The following is a 25,187-nucleotide window of genomic DNA, read 5'->3' on the forward strand; positions in this document are numbered from 1 at the left end:
AGATGGGGCCACAGGCGCAGCCGTGCTGGAGCAGACTGGGAACTTGACCTCTGAAAACAAAGCTGAGGCCCGTGTTACGAGTTTATCCTCCCACACTCTGTCCTTGGCACCAGGGGCATCCAGGGATGTGTCTGTTCTTTCTGCCAACAGCCCCACAACACTTCTAGTCAGTGTGCACCCTGTGCTATTAGTAATGGAATCACATTTCCTCTCTCAAAAAAATTTATTTGTGGATTTGACGGAGGGAGAGACATCGATTTGTTGTTCCACTAACTCATCGATTGCTTCTTGGATGCGCCGTGACTGGGAATTGAACCCTCAACCTTGGCGCATCGGGACGACTCTCTAACCAACTGAGCCGTCCGTCCAGGACCTAAAATGACATTTGTTTTTTACAGAAGAGGGTGACTGTAGTTTTAAATGAACAGGGGAGTATTGTCATACCGAAGTCTGAGCTGAAGGCCTGATGCCCACCGACCACCGAGGTGTGGCCAGGTGGCCAGGTCGCATCTGGGAGTATTTTCATGCGAAACCAAAACCATGTTCTCCCTACAAAGATGTCATTGACAGAGGTTTGAATTTTTCCTTCATAATAGTTACTTTCAGCCTCTATTTCACCCTATTTTTTTTGAAGGCCCCTTGCATGCCCACTGTGGAGCCCACTACAGCCATGGAGGGTGCCTTCCCTGGGTGCAGGGTGCGGGGGGCGCTCTGAGCATGCCCAGTGCGCCCTCCCGAGGAAACGGGAGCCCAGCAGTGTGTTGCCCTTTGTGTGAGCCCCCAGGGGCATGTGGCCTTGAAGGCCACCAGGGGCCTGGGGTTCCCGCAGCCTACCCCTAGCCCACCTCCTGCCTCCCACAGCCCCGGCTGCTGTGGAGGCCAGGCAGCCAGACCGGGGCCCATGGCTGGGAGGCGCTGCCTGTGTGGGGACTGGGACAGGGGCATCAGTCCACCTGAGACTGCTTACCAAGGCTGGGCTGCAGGTGCAGCCAGGACCTGGGACTGCCGCCCTCGGCTTGCCCAGTGCGGGAGGACCAGTGTCACATGCTGGGGAGGGTAGATGCTGTTTCTCACGGGACAGCCGTGGTCTCCACAGGGCGACTTGTGAGCGAAGACCTGAGAGGGATGGTGAGGGGGCCCCCCGAGGGGAGAGCTCCAAGCGGAAGAGGGGCCGGGCAGAGGAGGCGTCCACGTGGCCGGGGCTCTTGAGGGCGGTCGGGTTCTGTCCGGGTCGGAGCAGCCTGGGTTCGGCCTCCAGGCTCTGGCTGCTCTGTGGACGCGGGACCCATGAGGATGTGCGGGGTCGCTGCAGAGAGCCGGGGGGCTTGGACCTGTGTGCTGGCGTCCGGGTACGCAGCTCAGGGCTTTGAAGGCAGAGGCAGTGGATGTAGGCGGCGCCATGCGTGAGACGTGGGGGCGCCCCAGCACTGGGGCCTGAGCAGTGGCCTGGTGCCTCGGCCGGGGTAGGGGGGGGGTCAGGGTGGCTCGCCTGGTTTAGGGAGGGGGAGGGAGACTGAGAGGGTAGGACTTGGAGCCAGTGGGTGTCCATGACCCTGTCAAGAGGAGAGAGAGAGAGAGAGAGCAGGGGTGTGGGGGGAAGGTCTGGGGGCAGCAGGCGGCTGGGACACGTCAGAGTCCGAGGTGTTTATTAGATATCACGGTGGAGGTGCCAGGGGTGGCTGGAGGTTCACAGGGACGTGTGGGCTGGGGAGGACTCAGTGCTGGGCAGGGCCCCAGGAGCGCTGGAAACTGCATGGCCTGGTGCCCTCACCAGGGAGAGCTGTGGTGGGTGTGTGGGAGGGTGGATGGATGGATGGATGGATGGATGGGTGTTTGGGTGGATGGATGGATGGATGGATGGGTGTTTGGGTGGATGGATGGATGGATGGATGGGTGTTTGGGTGGATGGATGGATGGATGGATGGATGGATGGATGGGTGTTTGGGTGGATGGATGGATGGATGGGTGTTTGAGTGGATGGATGGAGGGAAGATGGGTGGGTGGGTGGATGGGTAGGTGGGTGGGTAGAGAGAGGGCACGAGCTGGGGGGAACCGGCCCAGGGGCTGTGCTAGGCAGGGGCATACTGTTTGCACAGTAGGGACAGAGCCCGGCTGCAGGGTGACTGAGCAGCGGGAGAATTAGGGGGCGAGCAGCGGACAGATCGTTGGAGGGAAGTGGGACTGAGGTTTTTTCTTTCTTTTCTAAAGATTCACTTTTTTATTTTTAAAGATTTTAATTATTTTTTAGAGAGAGAGGCAGGGAGGGAGAAAGAGGAAGAGAAACATCGATTGGTTGTCTCTCGCACACCCCCAACTGGCAGCCTGGCCTGCAACCCAGGCATGCGCCCTCACCGAGGATCAAGCCGGTGACCTTCCGGTTCGCAGTCTGCTGCTCAACCCACTGAGCCCCACAGCCAGGGCCAGAGGGTCACTGTGGACCAGAAAAGGTCTTCGCTGCGTCACACGCTGTGGAGAGAGTGTCTCCGAGTGTGCGTTTACAGGTCGAGCTGCTTCCTCCTGGTGCTTCGACACGTGTTCTTCGGGGGCGCACACCGGCTGTGGCAGCCTGCGCGTCTCCCGGCCGGTTGGTGCTTTCCTCTCTGCTGGCTCAGGTCTCTTCTCTGTGTCGGTCTTGTTGCGTGTGTTAAGATTGGTGCAGTCGTGGCACATCTGTGCGCTGCTGGGGGCAATCTGGTGGAGAGGGACAGCTGTGACGGCAGTGGCTGGGGCACTGTCCCCGGCCTTGGGCACCGCTCTGTGTGTGATGGGGGGCTGGTCCTGGTGGGACACCCCCGGGTCCTGCGGAAAGCACACGCCTGGCAGTGGGGACTGGGGAGCTCGCTTCCGGTGGCTTTTATTCCCCCACGAAGCTAAAAATGAGCCCGAAGCAAGCGTGGGGGCTGCAGGTCGCACTGAGGGACTGGGGAGGCTGGTGGCCGCATTGGTGAGGTAGGGCCAGGTGGCGGGAGGCCCTGTCTGTCAGGGGCAAGGCTCAGGCTCCGCAGCGTCAGCCCTTGGCCGCAGGGGACCCACCTTCCCTGGCTGTGCTGTTCTCCTGCCGGTGGAGGGGCCCCTGCCTGGGAGCCTGGAGGCGCCGGACACCTGTTTTTCCCCGGGCTGGCGGCTCTGTGGCCAGAGGCCCTGCCCTTGCCCTTGGCAACCTGAGGCTGAGCTCATACAGTTGACTGCTGTCCACCTTGAACAGGGATGGGACTGACCAGGGCGTCCCCAGGAGGCCCCCTCAACCCCACCCATGCTTCCTTCCCGGCGCAGGTGCGTGGGCCTGCCTGTCGCACTTGCAGGGCTGGGTGCCGATGCGCTCTGTGCACTTGCAGGGCTGGGTGCCGACGCACTCTGTGCACTTGCAGGGCTGGGTGCCGACGCGCTCTGTGTTGGCTGGGGCCTGCGTGTGAGGCCCTGTGAGCGATGGGCGCTTGTGCCTGTCACCTGTGCTGAGGCTTGCGCCCCTCCCAGCTGAGGGGTGTGGTGGCTGCCCCTGTGTTCCTGGGCCCTGTGGCTCAGGGCTGTGGACAGACATGGGGTGGGTGCGTGTCTGCATGGCGTCTCATGGAGGGGAGAGGCTCTGGCTGGAACTGCCTGGAGACTTCTCCACCTGCATGTCTGCCACCTGGGTGGGGTTCCCACTGGGGACTGGTCACTGGACGAGACAGCACAGAGCTGTGGAAGCTGCTTGGCCCTCTGGCCCTGCCCCCAGGCCCCCATTTCCCGTTCGCCCCCTGTGCTGGTCCGAGCCAGGCAGCCGGCCGGATGTGCGAGACGGACATGGACCCAGCTCTCCAAGTAGAAGACTGTACTGAATGTCTTTCAAAAGCCTCCATTAAACCAGCCCCAAGGTTAGGAAGCCAGGTCTCATAACTGGCTGTGTTGTTCCAGACGCCCTCAAATGCCAAGTTCTCTTTGGTGACACCGTGTGGGAAAGGCAGGTCCCGTGATACCTGCGCTGAGCGCACCACAGGGGTCTCGGTGCAGAACGCGCTCCCCGCTGGATGGCGCTGGGGGTTCTGACACACCTCCCGCCCCCTCCAGTCCTGGAGGGCAGCCTGGGGGGTGGGGAAGGCCTCCCTGTAAGGTTAACCCCCGGTTGGGACTTGCTCGCATGCAGGGATGCAACGCCTTCTTGGAACTGCGTCTCCCGCGCTGCTCCGTTGGAGTTCCCTGGGCGGGTGGCCAGGCACTGGCGCGCGGCTGTTGTCACCAAACTCACCAGCAGCAGCCAAAGCGCCAGTTTCAAGCACCACTGTCTGGACCCTTCCTCACTGAGCGTGGCGTGACACTTTCGGGAGGCCCTTACTCGGTCACTGGTCAGTCACGGACGTCCCTCTGCCCTAAGTGGCTGGGGCTTCTGTCTCCTTCATTCGTGTTTTGTTTCCCTCAGTCACGAGAGTGTCTTGATTTTCAGGCAAGTAAAAAGGTAGAAGCGGGGTAAGGAGCGTGCCGTACACGCCCCCGGCGGGAAGAACTGGCATTGCGACGTCTGTGAGCGTGGGGGCCACTCTGTATGTGGCGACTGGCCAGGTGCGGGGCGGCTGGGCCTGCGGGTCATGTAGACAGGACACCCCCGGGCGTGGGAGCCGGACCTGCACCTCACCACACTGAGGAGCCAGGACTGAAACGGTGCTTTTGTTTTTGTTTTTGTTTTCATTCTGGGCGTCATTTTTTTCTTCTCTATTCCTTTTCTTTTAAAATTCGTCAGGCCGCATGGTATCGTGAATCTGGCCTCGGCCGACCTAAAGCTCTCTGGAGACACCGAATGCTGACTCATCCCCGGTCCTCACTGAGCTCGCTGCTGGCCAGCGGGTGGCGAGGACGCTGGCGGCCGGGCCCCCGTGGACGAGACGCAGATGCATGTCCACACAGCGGTCCTGGTCCCCGTGGGGTGCTTGCGCCTTCGGTTTCGAGTTGACCTTTCCTTTGACAGAAAGAGGCCCGGCTCCCGCAAGTGTGTGCCAGGAAGGGCACCCAAATGAGGTGGTTCCCTGCCACCTCAGAGTGACTCGACCATGGAGCCTGCAGGGAGGGACGGGGGATCCCCTCTGAGTCAGATGGCAGTGGGGGTGGAGTAGCAGTCCCCACGCTGGAGCCGTCCTGGGCACGGAGCAGAAACAGGCCAGGGGTGCTTACTATTATAGGAGTGCCGGAAGCGTCCCCTTTACTGGGGACGTAAACCCAAGTTGTGGCCTGAATCTTATTTCAGGGGGCGTGTTTGCTGGCAGTGGTGCAGGGCAGGGTGGGGCGCGAGGGGATTTGGGGCAAGGGCACCTCCTGAAAACCTGCCCTGGCCCGTGGGCGCCCTTGGACAGGGCCACACGGCTGCTGGCTGGGCCGGCTCCCTGCCACCCACCCGGCCTCTGCAGCCGCGGGGCAGGGCGGGGGAGCTGGGACTGGCCCGCCGGGGTCCTGACTGCAACAGGCTTTGAAATCCCTCCGACGTCTGTGAAAGGGGTGACGACCGAGCTTACGTCTCAGTTCTCACTCTCCGTCGCAGAGAAGTGGAACCTCTCATCAGATGCCCAGAACGTGCTCCTCGCCGCCTTTGTCGGCCGTGAAGAGGGCTTTGTTACTGCTGTTCTGAAGGCAGGCAGTGCCCGCTCACAGTGAGGTGGGAGGAGCGAGGGAGCCGGGGCGAGCGGCCATGCGGGGAGTTACCGGGCACTGTCTGAAACTTCCTCCCACTCAGCACCACGCAGACTCTGTCCTGGGGAGTGGCCGCGCACACGGCATCTGCCGCCACGGCTCGTTTCTCCGACCTCCGCTGGCGGCGTCGGCATGTCGTCCGTCCTTTGCCCCCACGGATGGAGGTGAAGGCCCCGGGTGTCCGGGGGTTTTAGGGTGGACATGTAGAGGCTGCGTTACCAGGACAAAGGGCGCACAGCCTACAGACTTCTGAAACGGGAGTTTTTAAATGCCCTAGGTGGTCAAGCTTGTCTCTGGCGGCCTCTGCTTTTTGGCTCCAAGAAATAGCCTTTCCACCCCAAAACCGTCGCAGGTCATAACGTTTTAAAATACTTCTTTGGGTGTTTCTGTTTCATTTAAAGATACTATTTACACTGTTGTGCTGACCTGGAATTTATTTTGTAAGGAAGATGTGAGGGCGCTCGTCTTGATTCTCCCCTCAAATGTCCAGAAACCTGCCGCAAGTCTGTCCTTCACTCCTGTCCCTCTGATGGATGGAAAGGCCACCGGAGCCCCTGGGACTGTCCTGGTGGCTGGCTTGCCACTCTGGTGCTGGTTCCTGCCTGCCCCCTGCCGAAAAGGAGCTCCCTGAGAACAGGGGCGTGGCGGGGCGCAGCTGCAGGGCGCACTGGCGCCCTCCACTGCTGATTGGATGGGCTCGGGAGGCGGCCCTTGCTGTTTCCACCGTCTGGGTCTCAGAGGACCGTGTCACGTGTGCCGAGTCCCAGTGATAGCCAGACGAGCTGCTGCCACACCGGAAGCCTGTCTGTGCCGACCCTGCCGCACCGGTGTGGCCGTTTCTCCCCAGCGTTGTGGGAGCTTCAAACAGCTGCATGCATTGCAGAGGGAAGGGGGCGCTTTGCCGGGGCTGCACGGGTGGGGGGGGGGGTCTTGTGTGTTCTGGGAGATGAAAGAAAGGTTCGGGGTCTCTGGGGAGAAAGGCCGCCCCAAAGCCTGAGAGACGCTGTGCGGACCCATCCATGGGGGGTTGGGTGAGTCGGTGGGCCTCGGTGACTGGGCCTCAGCTGGAGGGGGCTCCGGGGTGGGTGGGCGCAGCTCCATTGCTCGCCCTGCGGGCTGGCAGCAGGTGCCTTGGGCTGAGTCACCCTCCATGCGGCCCTGGGTCCTCGTTTGCAAGCTGAGGACACCTCGTGTCTGAGAACGTGGATGTCAGAGCAGCCGGGAAGGTGCCAGGTGCCCTTCCTGTGCCTGGTGAACGCCAGCGTCCTGCGCTGGACCGGTGCAGACCACCTGCAGAAGACTGGCCGCCGTCCTCACGCAGCACCCTGCGTCTGTGCCTGGCTCCAGCGCTGAGTTCTACTCTGTGGAGGCGCTTCTGCTAAGTTGGAGTGACACCGAGACCCTCTTTTGTCCCCCTGTTCACTGGTTCATTCCTTCGTTCATTCACTCATTCACGCAGCGGTTGCGTAAAACCGGGCACTCAGGGCCCGGTGACACTCCCATTCCAGCGGGAGCACCGCGCTAGGCAGACGGGCGCAGAGTAAACCGGGATCCAGAAAGGAGCAGCGCCGCGGAGGCCGGCGGGAGAGCGCACGTGTGCGCTGGTCCTCACGGAGCTGGCCGCGGGTGGATGTCGCCCGGCTGAGCTTGCAGACGGGCCAGTAGCAGGGGCGCTCCCGGGGACCGTGTCCGTGGGAGGCCCATCTGACAAGGGTATCTCTAATTCCCCCGTGTTTGTGGCAGTGCTTCCAATGCTCTTGAGCGAAGGCGGGCGGGGCATCGGAGGGACACTGTTAATTTATGAAGGGAGTTTCGTGAAAGCCATTTTCACAGTAAAAAAGTCTCTTTCCAGATTGCAGGGGCGGCTTTGGGGCCCTTTCTCGGAGATTGTGTTTTGAATGACAGTTGGGGTTTTCTGCTGGACCACAAAGCCCCCAGTAGAAAGCTGTCGCAGAGGAGATCCCTCTGAGGCTGCAACGGGAATATGGAGGGACCCCGTCGGTCGCCGGCAGGAGGGAGGCGGATGGCGCCTGGCCTGAATCCGGTGTCATGGACTCTGCGTGCTGCGCGCTGCCGTGGGGCTGACGTGTTCTTAGGCTCCTACTCGGTCAGCCGCGAGTGTGTCGGGCGAAGCATCTGAGTCGTGATTGGCAGGGACCGTGACCACGCTGTCCCCAGGATGAGGGCCCCCCCCTCTGGTTGGGTTTGCCCGTCTGAGGCAGATTGGAATTTCCCAGAGTGTTTACCGAGAGAGGAGGAAGTGAGAGACTTACAGGAACTGTAGCCCAGGCAGAGGTGACACATTTTCAGAGAACAGCCATGGCCCACAGTGGGCTGCCTTCTCGTGGGGCCCCCCAGCCTGCAGTGGGGAGCCTGCCCAGGCTGCCTCTGGGCCACCCTCCCGGGCTCTCATTTTTCTCGTCCCACAGTGGAGGCCGTGACCCGACAGCCCAAGGGAGTAGAAACAGCCATCCCTCCTGGGGGCGGGGGTGTGGCCTTGGGTTTATTGTCACATCGGAACCCCTAGTGGCATCACTGACTCTCCTGGGGCCACTGTGTGCTGACCCCGGAATCTCCTGAAGAGGGGACTGCGTGCCCGCTGGCCTCTGCCCTGGCCAGGGGCCTCCGAGAGGCACGGAGTCCCTTGTCCTCCCTGCCCTGCCACGTGTCACCCTGCACCCTGTGAGCCTTGGGACTCGGGAGGCCAGCCGCCGGGCTGCCCGGCTGTGTGGGCGGCAGGCCCTTCTGTTTTGTCTCCATGGGGAGCAGCAGTCCCTTCCGCATTCATCACACGTCCTTCTGGAAGGCCACTCCTGTCACCAGCAAGGCTGCCATGAGTGTGTTGGGCGGACGTGGTCCAGTCAGTGTGGTGGCCATCCCAATCCTGCCTGTGTGGGCCACAGCTGGTCTAGGGGATGGCAGCTGCGTGTCCTGGTTCCAGCTAGAGGGGGCTCGTCACACAGCATCTGCTTCTGGGTATGCGCTCGAGCAGCCATGGGGGCAGGCCTGGGACCCTCACAGGCCGCTCGGCCCCAAGGCCTCTGTCTCCTGCTCACAGGGACGTCCAGAAGCGCAAAGGAGCTGTTGTCCAGCCCCGAGAGGGTTTCTTAATCCTCACCCAGGAATACCTTCACTGATGCTAGAGAGAGAGACAGGAGAAAGGGGTTGGTTGGCTGCACCCAGGATCAAACCCACAGCCTTTCGGTGTACGGGGCGATACCCCAAGCAGCTGAGACCCCTAGCCAGGACCCGAGCAGTTCGATCAGTCTCTGCCTTCACTATTGCTGGCCAGCACGCAGAGTAACAGCCCAACTCTAAGGGGAGGCAGGTGATGTGCTGTTTGCGTCCTGACACCCAGGCCGAGGTTTGGAAGAGCTGAGGCCTGGGTGCTGGGGGCTGGCTCCAGCCCCCTGGGAGGGCCTGGTGTCCCCTCCAGAGGCACAGCGAGTCTGCAGCACAGGCCCGGCCGCAGCAGGACAGCCTGCAGTGTGGAGCCCCAGCCTCAGGGTTCTCCTGGCCCTTGGAACCGGGCTGTTTGTTTATTTAATGACTGTGTGGTTTAGATTTTTCTTAGGGAAAGTTGAAGTCACCCGGAGAGAACAGTCGTGCCGATCGTTTTGTTTCTGAAGGTCATGCCGTCATTATGCGATTCCCGGGGGTGGGGACGAGACAGGAAGTCCCACTGGTGCCTGCTTCTTGCCTGGACTGAGCTCCCGACCCGGCCCGTGGGCGCTGTGCCCCGGTGCCCGCCCACAGCCCCTCTCGCAGCTGATGAGTCAGAGCAGGCTGCAGGGGGAGGGCGCGTCACTGCCCCACCCCCAGTTTCCAGGGTGGCTTCCAGTACGTGCCGCCTGCAGCCGGGCTGCCGTCGGCCGCATGGCACTAGCATGGCACCAAGACTTGGGCGTCTGTTCTTGCCGCTCGCCAGCCATGGGGGGGCGGGGCTGAGGCTGTGGTGAGCTGCCATCTACCTGTTAGGTCCCACGTCTGTGCCTGACCTAGCGAGAACCCAGTTCGCTCCTTGGGCTTCAGTATTTGGAGAATAACAGGGGCGAAGAGTGGCTCTGACAGCCAGGCCTGCCTGCCCGCCCCACACGGCTGGAGTAGTCTGCACACAGGGCGGTGCTGCCAGCCCGCTCAGGATGTCTGGTCTCTGCATCCCGACTCTGCGCCCCGCGTAGGGGGCGGACTGCCTGATGAGCCTGGCGGGCGGTTGTCATGGCAGCCGGGACAGTGTGAGCTCACAGTGCTTCAGGGACTGCGTTCCCAGGGCAGCCATGGAGACGGCTGTCACCGGGCCTGCTGGCGTGCCCTGTCTGCAGGCACGTCAGACCGCCCCCGCTCCACGCTGCCACAGAAACCAGGGGGGGTTGGTGACATTACCAGCAGCTGGGCCCCATTTTCTCTGCTTAGAGATGAGGCCACTCTGTCCCCTCGGAGCTGATTTTGCCAAGGATGTGGGGTCCCCAACCCCTTTGTCAGTCTGATGAAGCCTGTGGATGGAACCCTTTGCAGAGTGTTCTTCAAGGCACAAAACAGAATATATAGGATGACAAAGAAGCCTGGTCACATTGAAATGCCACCATCACAACACCAAATGAGCCCTGGCTGGTGTGGCTCAGTGAATTGACTGCAGGCTATGAACCAAAGGGTCACCAGTTCGATTCCCAGTCAGGGCATGTGCCTGGGTTGTGGGCCAGGTCCCCAGTAGGGGGCACATGAGAGGCAACCACACATCAATGTTGCTCCTTCTTTCTCCCTGCCTTCCCCTCTCTCTAAAAATAAAAAGTAAATCTTGAAAACACCGAATGAACGAGTGACAAAGTGACAAGCCCCTTGTCACAGGCACTGCTCATGGTCCATGGCTTCTCATATGGGTTCGTCATGGAAGGTCTACGTTTCACTCGGAGGTTAGTCCAATGTCACAGACCACCGCACGCTCTGTGTAGGTCCCAGGCTGAGACTGGGGTACATGGGGCACCGCACCCTCACCCCAGGGTGGGCTCCTCTTGGTCAGGGCACCTTGATGCCGCAGCCACTGGCCCAGGGCACTGAGCCCGGGCAGGTGGTCCTGGGATGCCTGGTGATGGGACTCGTGACCCAGGGAGTCACGCTGGCTGTCACAGTGACAGCCACGCTGCAGGCGGTCACACCGAGAACTCAGGCCCACCCACCCGCCAGGCGTGGTGAGCCAGGCGCTCCTCCTGAGGGAGAGACAGGCCATGGAGCTCCTCTGTTCTCGGGAGGCCAGGACTCGGAGAAGGACGGCGGCAGCACAGGCCCTGGGGGAGCCGGTGCAGAGACTGTGCCGCGGGAGCACGCGAGCCTCCCCCACCACGAGGCCGTGCTGCCCCATCCGTCCAAGGGGGATCGTGTGCACTCGGGTTTATCTTGACCGAAGCCAAACTTCTTTCTTTCCGGTGGGGCTGGGTGGGGGTCCTGCGGAGCAGCTGACATGCCCTGCCCCTCTGGGAGACAGGATGGAGCTCTGCCCAGGGCTTGCAGTGCAGGTCTGTGGGAGGTTGGGTGGAGGGGGAAAGGTGCTCACACATGTGGTAGGAAGTTGCAGCCCGTGTGTCTTGGGCCACCGCCTGCACTGTAGGGTCCAGGCGTGATTCCCTCGGCCTGACACGGGGCTGTACCCTGTGAGGCCTCTGGCTGAGGCCTCCTGGCCTTGTTGTCTCCCCCCCACCACCCCGCCAGGGCGCTGGTTCACCCGTCAAGTGTGGCTTCGCTGATGGGCTATGAGGCCAAGGCCGGGCCCTTCTAGGCTCTCGGGTCACTAGGTCCCCTTGCTAGGCGTACTTGGGTGTCCCAGCTGGGGAAACCGCCCTCCTCCCCTCGAACGCCGCACCCCCAGGCTCGCCACGCTGCTTTTCCCGTCAGTGCGGTGGTTCACTCGGGCTCACCCTTGCTGGCCTGACGTAAACTGGGTGTGAACGAAAGTCCCTGGAGGGTGTCAGGGTGGCCATTGGTGGCATATCTCACCATGAAGGGCGCACTGAGAGCACTGGACTGCTGCTGCCCCTGCCCCAGCCAGGGCCCCCCTCACTCTGCTCCTGCCCCCTCGCTTTCCTGTCCCATATGCCAGCTTGTCCCTGGTCCCCATCCCATAATCAGGGGGAGCACCACTCTCTCGAGGGAACACCCTCTTTTCTCAGGGGGTGGAGGTGGCCGAGTGTGCGCAGCCGTCCCCCTCTGTGACGCTTTTCCAAAAACTGCGCCCATCCAGCCCCACAGGGTGGGGAGGGCCAGTGACGACAAGCCTGACTCCCGGGCATCTGTTAACACCACCAAAACCTGCCGCTGCCGTGACCCACTTAGGCACACAGGAAGTCGGTTACTCATTCACTGGTTTCCCTTTCACGGACTGAGAAGCAGCTCTGCAAAAGGAACCTTTAGACACACGTGCTGGTGTCTGCTGCAGCTCAGCCAGCACTCGCCTCTGTCCCCGGCACCACCGTCAACCCTTGGGCTCAGGGACCCTGTCCTCTGAAGTCGCTGTAGCCAGGACAGCTGGACTGACGGATTGGTCATGAAAGTACTCAGAGGTGGAGCCTGCCACAGCCCTGGATGAGTCCCCCCCCCCTCGCCCCCTCCCCCCGGAGGTTTCCAGGTGGGACAGCTCAGTGAGATAGATGACTAGCCTTTAAAGCTTGTTCCTTTTCTCCTAGAAAGAACACGAAGTAAAAAACAAGTAACTCGAGACTCCCGAGTTTTCCTAGGTCGGAGGTACAGTGAGAACAGCTTGTGTTATCTTTAGTGGGGCACTTTTGTCCCCAGTGAAGGTCAATAGTAATTGAAGTACATGGATTTTTTAAATTAATTTAAAAATATATATATTTTATTGATTATGCTGTTACAGTTGTCCCATCCCCCCCCCTTTATTCCCCTCCACCCTGCACATCACTTCCCACCCATATTCCCCCACTATAGTTCATGTCCATGGGTCATACTTATAAGTCCTTTGGCTTCTGCATTTCCTATACTTTTCTTACCCTCCCCCTGTCTGTTTTCTACCTACTATTTATGCTATTTATTCTCTGTCCCTTTCCCCCCTCTCTCCCCCTCCCACTCCCCTATTGATAACCCTCCATGTGATCCCCATTTCTGTGATTTTGTTCCTGTTCTAGTTGTTTGCTTAGTTTGCTTTTGTTTTTGTTTTAGGTGTGGTTGTTAATAACTGAGTTTGCTGTCCTTTTTACTGTTCATATTTTTTATCTTCTTTTTCTCAGATAAATCCCTTTAACATTTCATACAATAAGGGCTTGGTGATGATGAACTCCTTTAACTTGACCTTATCTGAGAAGCACTTTATCTGCCCTTCCATTCTAAATGAAAGCTTTGCTGGATAGAGTCATCTTGGATGGAGGTCCGTGCCTTTCATGACTTGGGATACTTCTTTCCAGCCCCTTCTTGCCTGTAAGGTCTCTTTTGAGAAATCAGCGGACATTCTAATGGGAACTCCTTTGTAGGTAACTATATCCTTTTCTCTTGCTGCTTTTAAGATTCTCTCCTTCTGTTTAATCTTGGGTAATTAATTATGATGTGCCTTGGTGTGCTCCTCCTTGGGTCCAGCTTCTTTGGGACTCTCTGAGCTTCCTGGACTTCCTGGAAGTCTATTTCCTTTGCCAGATTAGGGAAGTTCTCCTTCATTATTTGTTCAAATAAGTTTTCAATTTTTGGTTCTTCCTCTTCTCCTTCTGGTACCCCTATAATTCGGATGTTGGAACGTTTAAAGATGTCCCGGAGGTTCCTAAGCCTCTCCTCATTTTTCCGAATTCTAGTTTCTTCATTCTGTTCTGGTTGGATGTTTCTTCTGGTCCACACCGTTGATTTGAGTTCCAGTTTCCTTCCCATCACTATTGGTTCCCTGTACATTTTCCTTTGTCTCTCTTAGCATAGCTTTCATTTTTTCATCTAATTTGTGACCAAATTCAACCACTTCTGTAAGCATCCTGATTACCAGTGTTTTTAACTGTGCATCTGATAGGTTGGCTATCTCTTCCTTGCTTAGTTGTATTTTTTCTGGAGCTTTGATCTGTTCTATCATTTGGGCCATTTTTGTTTGTTTGTTTTGGCACACCTGTTAGGTAAATGGGCGGAGCCTTATGATGCTGTCTGTGGGGGAGGGGCCGAGAGGGAGCAATGGCGCTTGCTCCACTTTCTACCGGGGTTCACTCACTCCCTCAGCTACCCACAGTCAAACTGGTCCCCTCTGGTGCTGATTCCCGAGTGGGAGGGCTTGTGCATGCTCTAGGCCCCTGTGGGTCTCTCCAACGAACTCTCCTGTGAAACTGGGAGTTTTTCCTGCTGCAGCCTTGACCCCCATGGGTGTATTCAATCAGTTTGAGGCTTTATTTGCCCACCCTGAAACACTGGGTTGCATGGTATGTCACCCAGTCCACCAGCTGCTGCCCCTCCAGCCCACCCTGCTCCACAGTCCGCCACCTCGCTGGGTCCGCCAGCTGCCACCTTGCCGCAAGTCCTCTCCGCCGGGCTGCCCATCTCCACCCTTCCTACTGTCTGGGTGAATGTTTCTTCTTTAACTCCTTGGTTATCAGACTTCCATGCAGTTCGATTTTCTGTCAGTTCTGGTTGTTTTCTGTTTTTAAATTGTTCTTGTTCTTTTGGTTGTGCGAGGTGGCACAGTGTGTCTACCTACGCCTCCATTTTGGCTGGAAGTCCGTCACTAATCGATTTTTTTTTTTTAACGAGGAGGATTTTTTTTTTTGAAAGAAACTTTTGAGCAAAAATTAAAAGTATTCTGTTACTGAGAAAATATTTTTCCCCTAAAGCCACCGTTTTAATTGTACTGATGGAATTAGGGAGAATGTGAGGTGGGATGAAGTTTCTTTATACTGGGCAAACTGTGGGGAGGGGAGCGTTTGCTCATCGGCCCCTGATCCCCTGGTGGCCCGGCTCCCTGTCCCCGAGCGCAGCAGGGGAACAGAAGTGCACCGACGCGTGCCCGCCCTGAGTTGCTAGAACGCGCTGTCAGTGAAGACCTGGCTTCCTGTGGAGACGCCGCCTTTGTGGATGTGCCGTGTTGGTCTGGAGAAGGGGGTGCTGAGTTGTGGTTTCTGGAGACCCCAGAGACTGTGGACAGTTGAGGGCCCATGTGTACCCTGCACACCTGTCCTAAGCCCTGGAAGTCACCTGTGGGAGGTGGTGCTCAGGTGGGGTGTGGCGGGCAGTGGGTAAGTGCTGGGGGTGGGAAGCCGTGGCTTTCTTAACTCCTGATGATCCAGCACCTTCCTTTATGACTCGGTGGCCATTGTAAGGACACGCTCTGGAGGGACTTGGGTGACCTTCCCTTGCCTGTCTGAACGTCACCTTCCTCAAACAGAGGGCTCGAGCCCAGCTGCATCTGGGCTCATTGTGTGCCAGGCCTCCCTGACCCTCGGGGGACGTGCGTGGTCCCACTGGGGAGACCAATGTCCACGCTGTGAAGACAGCACAGAGTGGCTCGCTCCTGCTGGACAGTCAGTGCTGTGAGCTGGCACACACAGGGTCAGGAGCTCACTGATGAGTCCTTGGACCCGGGGCAGGACCCACAGGTACAGGGGGAGGGGGCTGAGCGAGGGGAGGGCCAGTGGGGGACAGCGTGGAAAAGGAGCATGTGGGGCCTGTCACATGCCACTGAGCCAGGGGAGGGTGTGTGGAGGCAGGGAGGTGGGTGCCCCCTGAGCCTGGCAGTTGGGGGTCTCTGTGACGAGGTGGACACACTGAAGCAGCAAATGGAAGGGCTGGGGGCGCTAACAGCGCAGGGTCCCCAGGGGGCGGAGAGGATGGTCAGGCAGGTGCCTACCCCCCACCCCCCGCAGCGCTCCACTCTGCTTCCAGAGAGCCACGCATTGCCTCCCTCCGACCTTAACCATTTCCCGGAGTGACAGTGACCTCTTTGCTGTTCCAGTGCTCACGCCTCCTGCGCCGCCGCCACCCCCCATCCAAGGATATGCCTTCAAGCCTCCGCCTAGACCCGACTTCGGGACCTCCGGGAGAACCATCAAGCTGCAGGCGAACTTCTTTGAAATGGACATTCCAAAAATCGACATCTATCACTACGAATTGGACATCAAGCCAGAGAAGTGCCCCAGGAGAGTGAACAGGTACCGCTTCCTCCTCTGTCGGCCTTCACTGATTCCTGCGGGCGGTCTTTGCTTGCAAACCCGAGGTTCCAATCAGCCCTCCGGTTCGCGGCAGGCCCTTCTCACCTTCTTCCCAGCAAGCTTCCATTGCGTCCGTCTTTTGAAAAACGTTTTCGTATTGAGTTGCAATGAAACACGCACCATAAGCTCAATTCAGCGAGCTTTGGCCAGTGCGCACGTACACCCCGCCCCTGATGTCAGTGCACAGACCTGTCACGCAGTCCCCTCCTGCCCGTGGGGACGGAGTCGCGGTGCTGGCTCCCTCCACCCCTCCTCGCCCGGCAGAGACCGACCTGCAGCTGCCCTATGTGGCTGATAGTGTCTGCGTCTGCGGCGGAGGGACCTTCTGCGGTGCGCGCTCTTGGGCGTTTGTGTTCCCTCCCCCTGTTGGGCGCTCTGGCTGCTGGGCTTCCTTCCCTGCACAAGGCCGCGCGCCGTCCTGAGTCTTTTCTGTGCACGTGATGGCTTCTCCTCTCTCGGGTGCGTGGTGAGGGGACGGAGTGTTGGGCCACAGGGCAGGCGCTGAGTGAGGACCTTCCAGGTGCTCCCCCCGGGGTCCCAGCCACCTCCCCATCCCACTCTGCGCCCGTCAGCGCTCGGGCGGCTAGTCTTTCTGGTTCTTGCTATTTTGGTGCGGGCGAGTGGCTTCTCAGTGGGGTTTTAATTTTCACTTCCTGCTAACTGATGAGTCGAACGCCTTCCGTGCACTGTCGTCTGTGAACGATATGATATTCACATATTACAGCACGTGTCATCTCTGGCAACGAGGCTGTCGAGTCTTCCCCCGGTCTCGGGGCTCTTTGTCCCTTTGTTACTGATCTCTGGGGGTTTTACGTGTTCAGAGAGCAAGACAGGATGGGGCCTGTGTTCTCAGTCTGAGTTTTGCGGTATCACGTCCCGAGCGGTGTCTTTAATGGGCAGAACGTGCGACTTTGTCAAGCCCAGCTCTCTCATTTTGAAAATGGTCATCACGTGGTGGGTTCTAAGAACTATTTGCCTACCCGGCAGTAGCGAAGGTATGCTCCCTTTTTCTCCCCCTAAGAACTGCAGTTCTTTCTCGCACGCCTAGGTTGGCGGTCCGCCTTGAACGGTTGTATGTGGCGTGTGCTGCGGGTCGGCTCACACACGTTCCTCTCTGCAGGGGTTGCCCTCTGCACCTTTGGGGGAAAGCCAGTCGATTTTCATTAACTGCCAGAGAGCCCCTTGGAATTTTTTTCACTGTGACTGTTTTGAATCTGTAGATAAATGTGGGGAAAATTGACACTGTGGAATCTGCCAGTGCGTAATAATTGTACATTCTCTACATTTTGGTCTACAGAGAGTATCGTGCCTTGTCTACATTTAATTTCTCTCTGCAGTTACTCATAACGCTCGATGTAGAGGTGTTTCATTTCATTCATTCTTCAGCATGTTATGTTGTTACTGCAGATTGTGTTTTAAAATTTCATTTTCGGAAGGGGTGGGGAGGGACTGCTAACAAGTATGGGGTTGCTTTCAGGGTGACGAGGGGGTTTGCACAGGTTTCTCTGTGGCGATGACGCCCGAGAAACCGTGTGACTCCTCACACCATCGACTTGGACACTTAAGGACGGGTTTTATGGCGTGTGATTGCTACAGCTCAGAGGTGGTACATTTTTCTCGTTCTTTTTGAATGAAGATGGCCTTACTTTTTCCATTCCAGTTTTTAATGGGTTTTATTTCTTTGACCTGCTTTGTCACGGCGGCTCAGAAATCCGCTACACATGACGCTGAAGGTACATGCCGTAAGCAGCCGCCTTACCTCATTCTGCATCTTGGGGGGCGTTTGCCTTTCACCTCTAAAATGGGATATCCCTCCCAGCATTTTAGGAGACCCCTTATCGGGCTGGGGTTAGCACTCTTCCCAGCTTACTGAGAATCCGCCTCACCCTAGGGCGCCCAGCTCTGTCCCTACGATGCTTTTTCTGCATCTGCTGAGCCCACCCCGCAGTTTTGCTTACCACCCCCCCAACGGTGCGGTAAATGACTTCTTTTGTGGGAGGTGTTCAATCGGCTTGAGTTTCTGGCAGTCGTGGTGTATTATTTTATACCCATCTTCAGCCGCGGTGTGTTCTTTCCACCTGATGTTGGGGTTAGTGCTCATCTTTGGCTGTGGGCTTCTGTGTCTGTGCCCCGGGCGGACATTGCTGTGTGTTCTCTGGGGAGGCTCTGGGGGCACCTCTGTCCCCTGCGCCCCAGAAGAATGACATGTGAGATTGGGACCATGCCTACGTGTTTGACCATTTGGGCCTGGCGTTTGCTTAGTAGGAACTGCTTCATACGATTGAGTTTCTTTACCGAATATCACACTGTTGAGGTTTTTCCCTTTCTTTCTGTGTCAGTTTTGGGTAGTTTATGTCTTTTATGGAGTCTGTCCGGTTCACGTAAGTTGTTTAACTTAGTGGGTGTGAGATCGGTCATAGCGTTCCTCCGGTGCCTGCAGGCCCTGGAGTGAGAGCTCCAGACTCTCCCTGATGCTGTGAGTCTGTGCTCTCTCTCCTTGTCTTCCCTCCGCAGGTTTGCTGGGTTATCAGTTAGCTTCATCTCTTCCCGGAAACAGCTTTTCACTCTGCCAATTCTTCTCTCGTGTGTGTTGCCCACCCCCGTCTACTCTTCTTCTCTGGCGGTCACCGCGGGCTTCCTCACACTCACCGTGCGCTCAGACCGCCCACTTCAAACCTTTCGTCTCTTTCAGTCCGTTTGTTCCAGGCCCTGCATGCTCCCAAACCTGGCTGTTGGCAATAGACCACAGGTTTTGATACATTTTAGTTTTTCTTTAGTTTAAAATATTTTCTCATTTTCTTTGTGACTTGTTCTTTAATCCATGGTGTTTGGAAGTGCATTGTCAATTCTTAACTCTTTAAAGACTATTTTTAAATATACCCTGTTTCCGTTGGTTGCTAACTTAATTTCTTCATGTTTACAAAACACACTGTTGGACTTCAGTCTTTTGAAACATATTGGGACTTACTTTATGGCCAAGCACGTGATTTATCTTGTTAAACATTGTAACTTCGTGTGTACGCAACAATTTTATAATAGTGTAACCCTTTTGCTGGTGCTCTCCCGTACCCGTGCACGTGTTACAGGCCCACAGCCTGACGCTGTTCTGCAGACACTACAGGGTCTCCTGCCCGCACGTCAGCCATCGCGGCTTCTCTCTGTTGCTCCCGCCGGCATCGCCCCTCAGCTGAAGGCGTCCGTCCGCCTTCCTCGTGCGCGCTGCCAGGGTCACGTCTGCCCAGCACCTTTTAAACTCGTCAATGTGCTTACTTCCTTATTGGTTCTGAAAGATACTCCTGTTGGACACTGAATTCTAAATTGACGGTTTTGTCCCCAGCCCCTGAAAAATGCCGCAACGTTGACTTTGAATCCTCATTGCGTCTGGGGAAGGGGCAGTTCGTTTCCTTACCGTGCTTCCTTCGTGTGTGATTTGTCTTTTTTCTCTGAATATCTTCTGTGTCACTGTTGCTTTTCGGCAGTTTGACTGTGACGTGCCTACACGTGGTTTTCTTTGGATTCTCCCTTCTTGAGGACAGTGAGTTTCTTCCATGTGTATGTCGGTGTCTTCCATGAGACCCGGGGGAAGGCCTGGCTATCATTTCCTTCAAACACTTTTTCTGCCCCGTTTTCTTCTCTGCTCCTGGGAGCGCAGTTGCGTATCTGATAGACCATTTGGTATTGTCTTCATGTTGTTGAGCCTGTGGTTTTAAAACAAAAACCAAAAAACCCTTTTCCAGCTCGGGTAGTCTTTCTTGATCTGTCCCGAAGGTGGCTTTACCCGTTGTGTGTGTTTTGAAGTAGCATACAACCTTCCATGGTAACGATCCAATAAAAGTTTTAAACGTAGGTGCTCTTCTTTCTGCTCTAGAAACTGCATTTGGGTCTTTTCCGTGGTTTGCATTCTCTGCCGAGACTCCCCTCTGCGCACTCGCCGTGCTGTCTTTTTTTCTGTGACCTCATGTACTTGCGGCGGCGGTTTAGTCAGCCCCTGTGTCTGCTGATGACAACGTGTGGGTCACTTCAGGGTCTGTTGCTGTTGACAGGTGTCACCTGTGCTTGTTCGCTCTCCGCACGGCACATGAGCTACTGAGCCTCATCAACATGTTCGTGGGGACACGTGCCACGGAGTGTGGCTTCACTGTCTTCTCTGGCCCCTGCCCCACAAGCTCCTGCCTCTTCCGCAGCCCCAGATGGCTTGTCTCCTCATTGGGATGGGACTGCAGCTCTCCAGCGCGCCTCCCCCGCCTCCCTTTGGTGGCCTGGTGGACTCTGTTCCCAGGCAGCGAGTGTCTGGCTACCCCCCCCACCCCCCCACCCCGGGTTTCCTGTCCCGCAGCAGGGAGTAAGTAAGCTGCCTGCTTTCCAGTGCCCAAAGCGCCCCCGCTCAGGTCCTCTCGTTTTCTCATTCCTTTGGGTGGGGAAGGAGGGTGAGTCCAACCCACTGATTGTGTCCTGGTCAGAAACAGAATTCTCAGCTGCGTTTGACAGCCCAGTGGGTCACCCAGCTGGTGCTGACGCCGCATCAAGGACAGAGATGTTTGTGCCCAGCCCCGGGCTTGGTAAGGGAAGGAGTGTTGGGGCTCAGTACCTTTGTCTACGGAACTCGACAACAGCCAGATGGGAATCCAGACTTCAGAAGGAGATTGGGAGTGTGTATTAAAACGCAGCACGCACCCTCTGATCTGCCAGTGAAAGATTTGTCTCCGGGCTAACAGTACTTAACAGTTACATGGGATCCTCTACATAGGTGCTTACTAAAAAATGTGTTTCCTGAAGAGAAACTCGGACACAGCTGGTTTCAACAGCTTTGTTTGCTGGGGGTCTTCTGAGGTGTCTTGGCTCGCCACGCGTGCTCTGCGAGTCTCATGGACGGGCACGCTCGTCTGTTCCTGAGTCTCCCGGGGTGGGGGCCTGTGTGACCCCAGGGTCAGGGTGTCTCCTGAGAGCTGGTGCACAGCCATTGCGAGCTCGGACACTGCCCAGGCTTTTGGTCGGTGTGGTGGCAGTGGGGGTCTTACTATGCCACCAGCCACAGCATACCAGAAGCTTTCTTTTAGGAAAACAGTGTGACTCAGATGGCCTTCTCTGGCCGCAGGAAGAGGGTGGGAAGAGGGTGCCAGTGAGGAAGGCGGAGGCCTGTGCCCTGCGGTGTGGCTGTGGTCTGCTGTAGCTACGCCGGCAGGTTTTCAAGTTGCCCAGGCTTCGGAATCGGCTCGGGTCAAACAGAAAGCAGCAGAGGTGGGGCCGGGCCGCCTGGCCGTGGCCTTGGCCAGCCCACATCCCAGTGTGTCCCGCCGCCCCACTGGTCTAGAGCCGGCCTCAGCTGCCACTTGTCGGGGCTTGGTCTTTTCCCGTCTGTTCTGACGGCGTTTGGCACAGGCCCAGTCTCAAACTCAAGTCAGTGTGAGGAGCAAAGGAAAATGGAGGTCGGGGTTCGTGCAGGCACCTCCACGCAGGGACAGGGCAGACCCAGTTCTGTCCCTGGTGGGGAAGGGAGGGTCGGACCAGCAACCCGCAAGCAAGAGGAGTCGCCCACGTGCCGCCCGTTGGGTGGGGCAGTGACGGAGCTGTGGGCGCCGGCAAGTGTCCGCAGTGTGACTGCAGGGCAGCATCACAGCGTGACAAGGCCGCTGTGCTCCGAGGGGCCTGCTGCTGTCTCGTTACACAGCACGTGACCCAGCGGCACCTCTCTCCCACCCCTGGCGAGCGAGCGACCGCTCTGCGCCGTGGCAGAGCGGGAGAGCAGCAGCTCCGGAGCCACCTGCGGGTGCGGCGTTTCCTTCCAGGCACCATGTGTTCCCATAGCTGCGCAGGTGACCTCAGAACAGGGCGGGGGGCGGCCCAGGCAGGCTGGCAGCATTGTCCGCATTTGAAATTTGCAGTGAGAATGTATTTAATGCAAAACCTGCGTAATTAGGAATTAACAAAAGGACGCCTTTTTAAAAGGAGTACTTTCCATCATTATGGCAAAAAGGCTAATTGAGAGCATGTCAGCCTCTGGGTAGCAAGCCTGTCCGGTGACGGCAAGGTGGTGGGTGTCGCACCTTGTGGCTGCCCCACGTGGCTGCGTGTCTCCTCTGTGCCCAGGTGCCCGTCCCCGTAGATGAGGGTGTGGGCCGCAGCGTTCCTGTGAGGACCGACTGAGTTGCCTGGCGGAGGGAAGTGCCACCCTGCCTCCCGCCATCGTCACGCTGCGTGTTCCTGCTCTGACCACTCTGCATGCAGCGTGCCGCCTACAGGAAGGTGGGAGATTGTCCAGGGAGCCCAGCCGGCCGACAAGAGCGTCGCTTTCCAGGGGCCAGAGCTGAGTGATGTTAAGGAAGAATGAAACGCAAGAATAGCATGTTCCCAGTACAGCCAGTCAAGAAAAACCCCGGAGCTGGGCGGAAGTGGGTGGGGAGTCAGTGTGTGATGGGTCCAGAGCTCTCGCTGGGGGGGAGAGAAGTTTCTGGAAGTCTGGAGGTGGGTGGCGGTGGTGGCCGTGCAGCAGCGTGAGGGTACCTAATGCTGCCAGAACACACAGGTTTCTGATTGCAGCGGCCTGCTCTCCGGGGTCTGCTCACCACCAAAATGAACACGGAGAGGAGGAGAAAGTGGGGGAGCCGGAGGGGGGCGGCAGGAAGGTCGGTCTTGGAGTTGGTCAGTGTCCCTGGGGGCAGGGCCCCGGAGGTTTAGGCGTCGTTGCCATCCCGTGATGAAACGCAGAGCTGTGCTTCCTGCCTGCACAGCACGAGGCGGGCGATGGCACCGTCCTCCCTCGAGTGGGCCCAGGGTCGGGGGAGGGCATGGGAGTAGTGTGTGGGGCCAGGGTGCTCGCTCTGGGTCCGAGGGGTGGCCGGGCTTGCCCCGGCACCCTTCAGGGAGCTTCCCAGCTGTAACGGCCAGGCGGCCCCTGCCCCATACGGCCCGGTGTGTGAGTGGACAGTGAGCATCGGCAGAGATCAGCGTTCAGATGCGCAGGCCCCACGGTGCCTAGTTACCTCGGCTCTGTCCACCCCCTGCTGCCTCTGCCAGAAGTGAGGTGTCTGCATGCCCGCGGTCTTTCTCTGGGCGCCGTTCCCAAAGTAGGTTCCCATGCTTCCCATGCCAGTGGGCTTTGCCGTCTGGTCCCTCACCCCATGGCTTCCACTTCCCCACCCCTGCCTCCCGGGCCCCGGGAGCACAGAAGGACTGCATGAGCGAGCGAGTGAATGAAGCCTTAGTACAGGGAGGTAACATGTGTGTTTGCTCAAAAACTATTCACAGAGACCATGCTGTCTGCTGAGCCCCCGGAGGTACACAGCCAGGACGGCGGGAGCCTGTCCCCCAGAAGCTTCCGGGGTTCTCTGTGGGTTTGCCTGGATTTTCAGCAAGTACAGGTCTGATGTCCATGAGTGATGGCGGTTCGTCCTTCCGTGCAGTCCTGTCCCTTTCTCCGGCCCTGCCTGCAGCCGCCCCCCTGCAGCCCAGCTCTGTCTGTCTCAGGGACACTCGCCGGATTAGGGACATTCCTTCCCTTCCTAGTGTGCTCATGCAAAGAAATCGTGAGTGTGTGTTGAGTTTTAATGAAGGCTCTTTTCCTGCATCTTTGAAGTTATCATAATTTAAAAAATTTATATTTGCTCTGGCCAGTTCCTGGTTGTGTCCCACAAACCGAAAAGTCATGGGTTCGATTCCCAGTCAGGGCGAGTGCCTGGGTTGCGGGTTCGTCAGGGCAGGTCTGAGAGGCAACCAGTGTCTCTCTCTCACATCGATATTTCTCTTCCTTTCTTTCCTCCTCCCTTCCCCTTGCTCTGGAATCAATAAAAGAAAAAATATATATTTTTACATTTGATTTTTAAAATATGAATCAACTTTATCGGGATATAATTAGCTCCAACAAAACGTGTTCAAGTAGAGTTATATGAGCTTTAAAAATGTGCACACTCAGGCAACAGTGTGGGCGTCCGGAGGGCCCCAAAGCTCTTTCCAGGAGCCCCTTTGCAGCTAACCGTCTGCTCCCAGACCCTGCCCCCGCCCCGTGGCGCTCGCTGAAGTGTCTCTGGCAACGTAGATCTGTGGTTGCCGTTACAAAATGTCGCGCCGCTTTGTACCTGGCGTCTCTCCCCAGGCCTGTTCTGCAGTGCTGTCCGCGCACGCCTCGCCAGCCGATGGCCGTCGGGGCTGTCCCGGCCGGGGCTGCTAGGAATGTCTGCGCACGGGTGTGCCTGCGGTCCTGTGTTGCCCTCCTCTCGTGTAGGGCCGGCTGTCTCCGGGGGCTGCGGTGCACGGCGGCCTTCCCCTCCGTGCTCCCGTCGCTTCGCATTCACGCGTCTTTCAAGAGTAAAAGTGTTTAATTTTTCTGAGCTCCAACTTTTGTTGCCTTTCACAGTTGGCACTTGTCATGTCTGAGGTATCTTTGTCCCAGAGAGCAGGAAAATTTCTCTTTCGTTCACTTCCACAAGTTCCATGGCCTTTAACTTGAGTCTGTGACTGCACATCAGTTGCCTCTATCGTCGTTCCTGGTAGGCGGCCCGCATGGGCACATTATACTGGTTTTTACTTGTTGCTGGAGCTTGTCTGTTAATACCTTGCTGCCACGTCTGTGTCTGTGCGTGAGGCTGGCCCGCGAAGTCTTGCCGGCCTCGTGAGGTGTCGGAGCGTGTGCCCTCTGAATGTGGCTCGTGACAGCTTTGAGCTGCGTTGGGTGATCTGCTCTGTGAGTGTAGCAGAGTCGTCTGGACCTCGAGCTGATCATGAAGACGGGGTCCTGGAAGCTTGGGCTGTGAGCTGGGGCCTGGAGAGTGGCACGTGGAGACGCAGGTGTGGCTGTGCCCTGGCTGCTGGTTGGGGACAGGAGAGGTGGAGGCTGCTTGGAGGGCCTCAGCTCCGCGCCCGCCGGCGGTGACCTCCAGTGGGTGCCTGAGGCCTGGTGCGTTCTCGGCGGTGCCATCAAAGAGGCTGTGGCAAAAGGCTCCTAACAGCCCCGGGGATTCCAGGCAAGAGGTGTTTGGGGCAGGATTGGCGGGACCCCTGGAGACTCGCCCCCTCTGATTAGCACAGCGTGAGGTCGACAGGGCTGAGCCATCGGAACACGGAAAGCCCGCTTTGGCCAGCTTTCCTCGTGTTCTGAGAAAGGCGTGGTGCGAATCGGACTCTGCTTCCTGAAGACTGGCCACGGCTCTGCCCCCGAGAGGAGCCCTTGCAGCAGGGCTGGGCCCAGGCCCCACCTGGGGGCCGTCTTTCAGCCTTCCTTCCCTCGCCCCTCTGTCCCTTGTCCTCGCTGTCAGGGTCTGTCTGTCCCTCTTTGCCACATCCTGTGAGAGTTAGAGTCCCTGATGGCTGCTTGGCTGCTTCGTATCAGTCCCCGGCGTGTTTGCCACACCGAGGACCTCGGGGGCA

General features: G+C 57.9%; 1 protein-coding gene across 3 annotated transcripts in view; it reads left to right on the forward strand.

Annotated features, from left to right (window-relative positions):
* The window catches only part of AGO2 (argonaute RISC catalytic component 2), a 78,770-nt gene that overhangs the window by 19,653 nt on the left and 33,930 nt on the right, over nt 1–25,187 (forward strand). For all 3 annotated transcript variants that reach the window (XM_053929416.2, XM_053929415.2, XM_053929417.2), the window contains exon 2: nt 15,572–15,767. In XM_053929416.2, coding sequence (XP_053785391.1) covers nt 15,572–15,767 — 196 coding nt within the window. The remainder of the gene's footprint in view (nt 1–15,571; nt 15,768–25,187) is intronic.

Source organism: Desmodus rotundus, chromosome 8 (genome assembly GCF_022682495.2).
Source record: "Desmodus rotundus isolate HL8 chromosome 8, HLdesRot8A.1, whole genome shotgun sequence".
In the NCBI taxonomy this organism is placed as follows: Eukaryota; Metazoa; Chordata; class Mammalia; order Chiroptera; family Phyllostomidae; genus Desmodus; species Desmodus rotundus.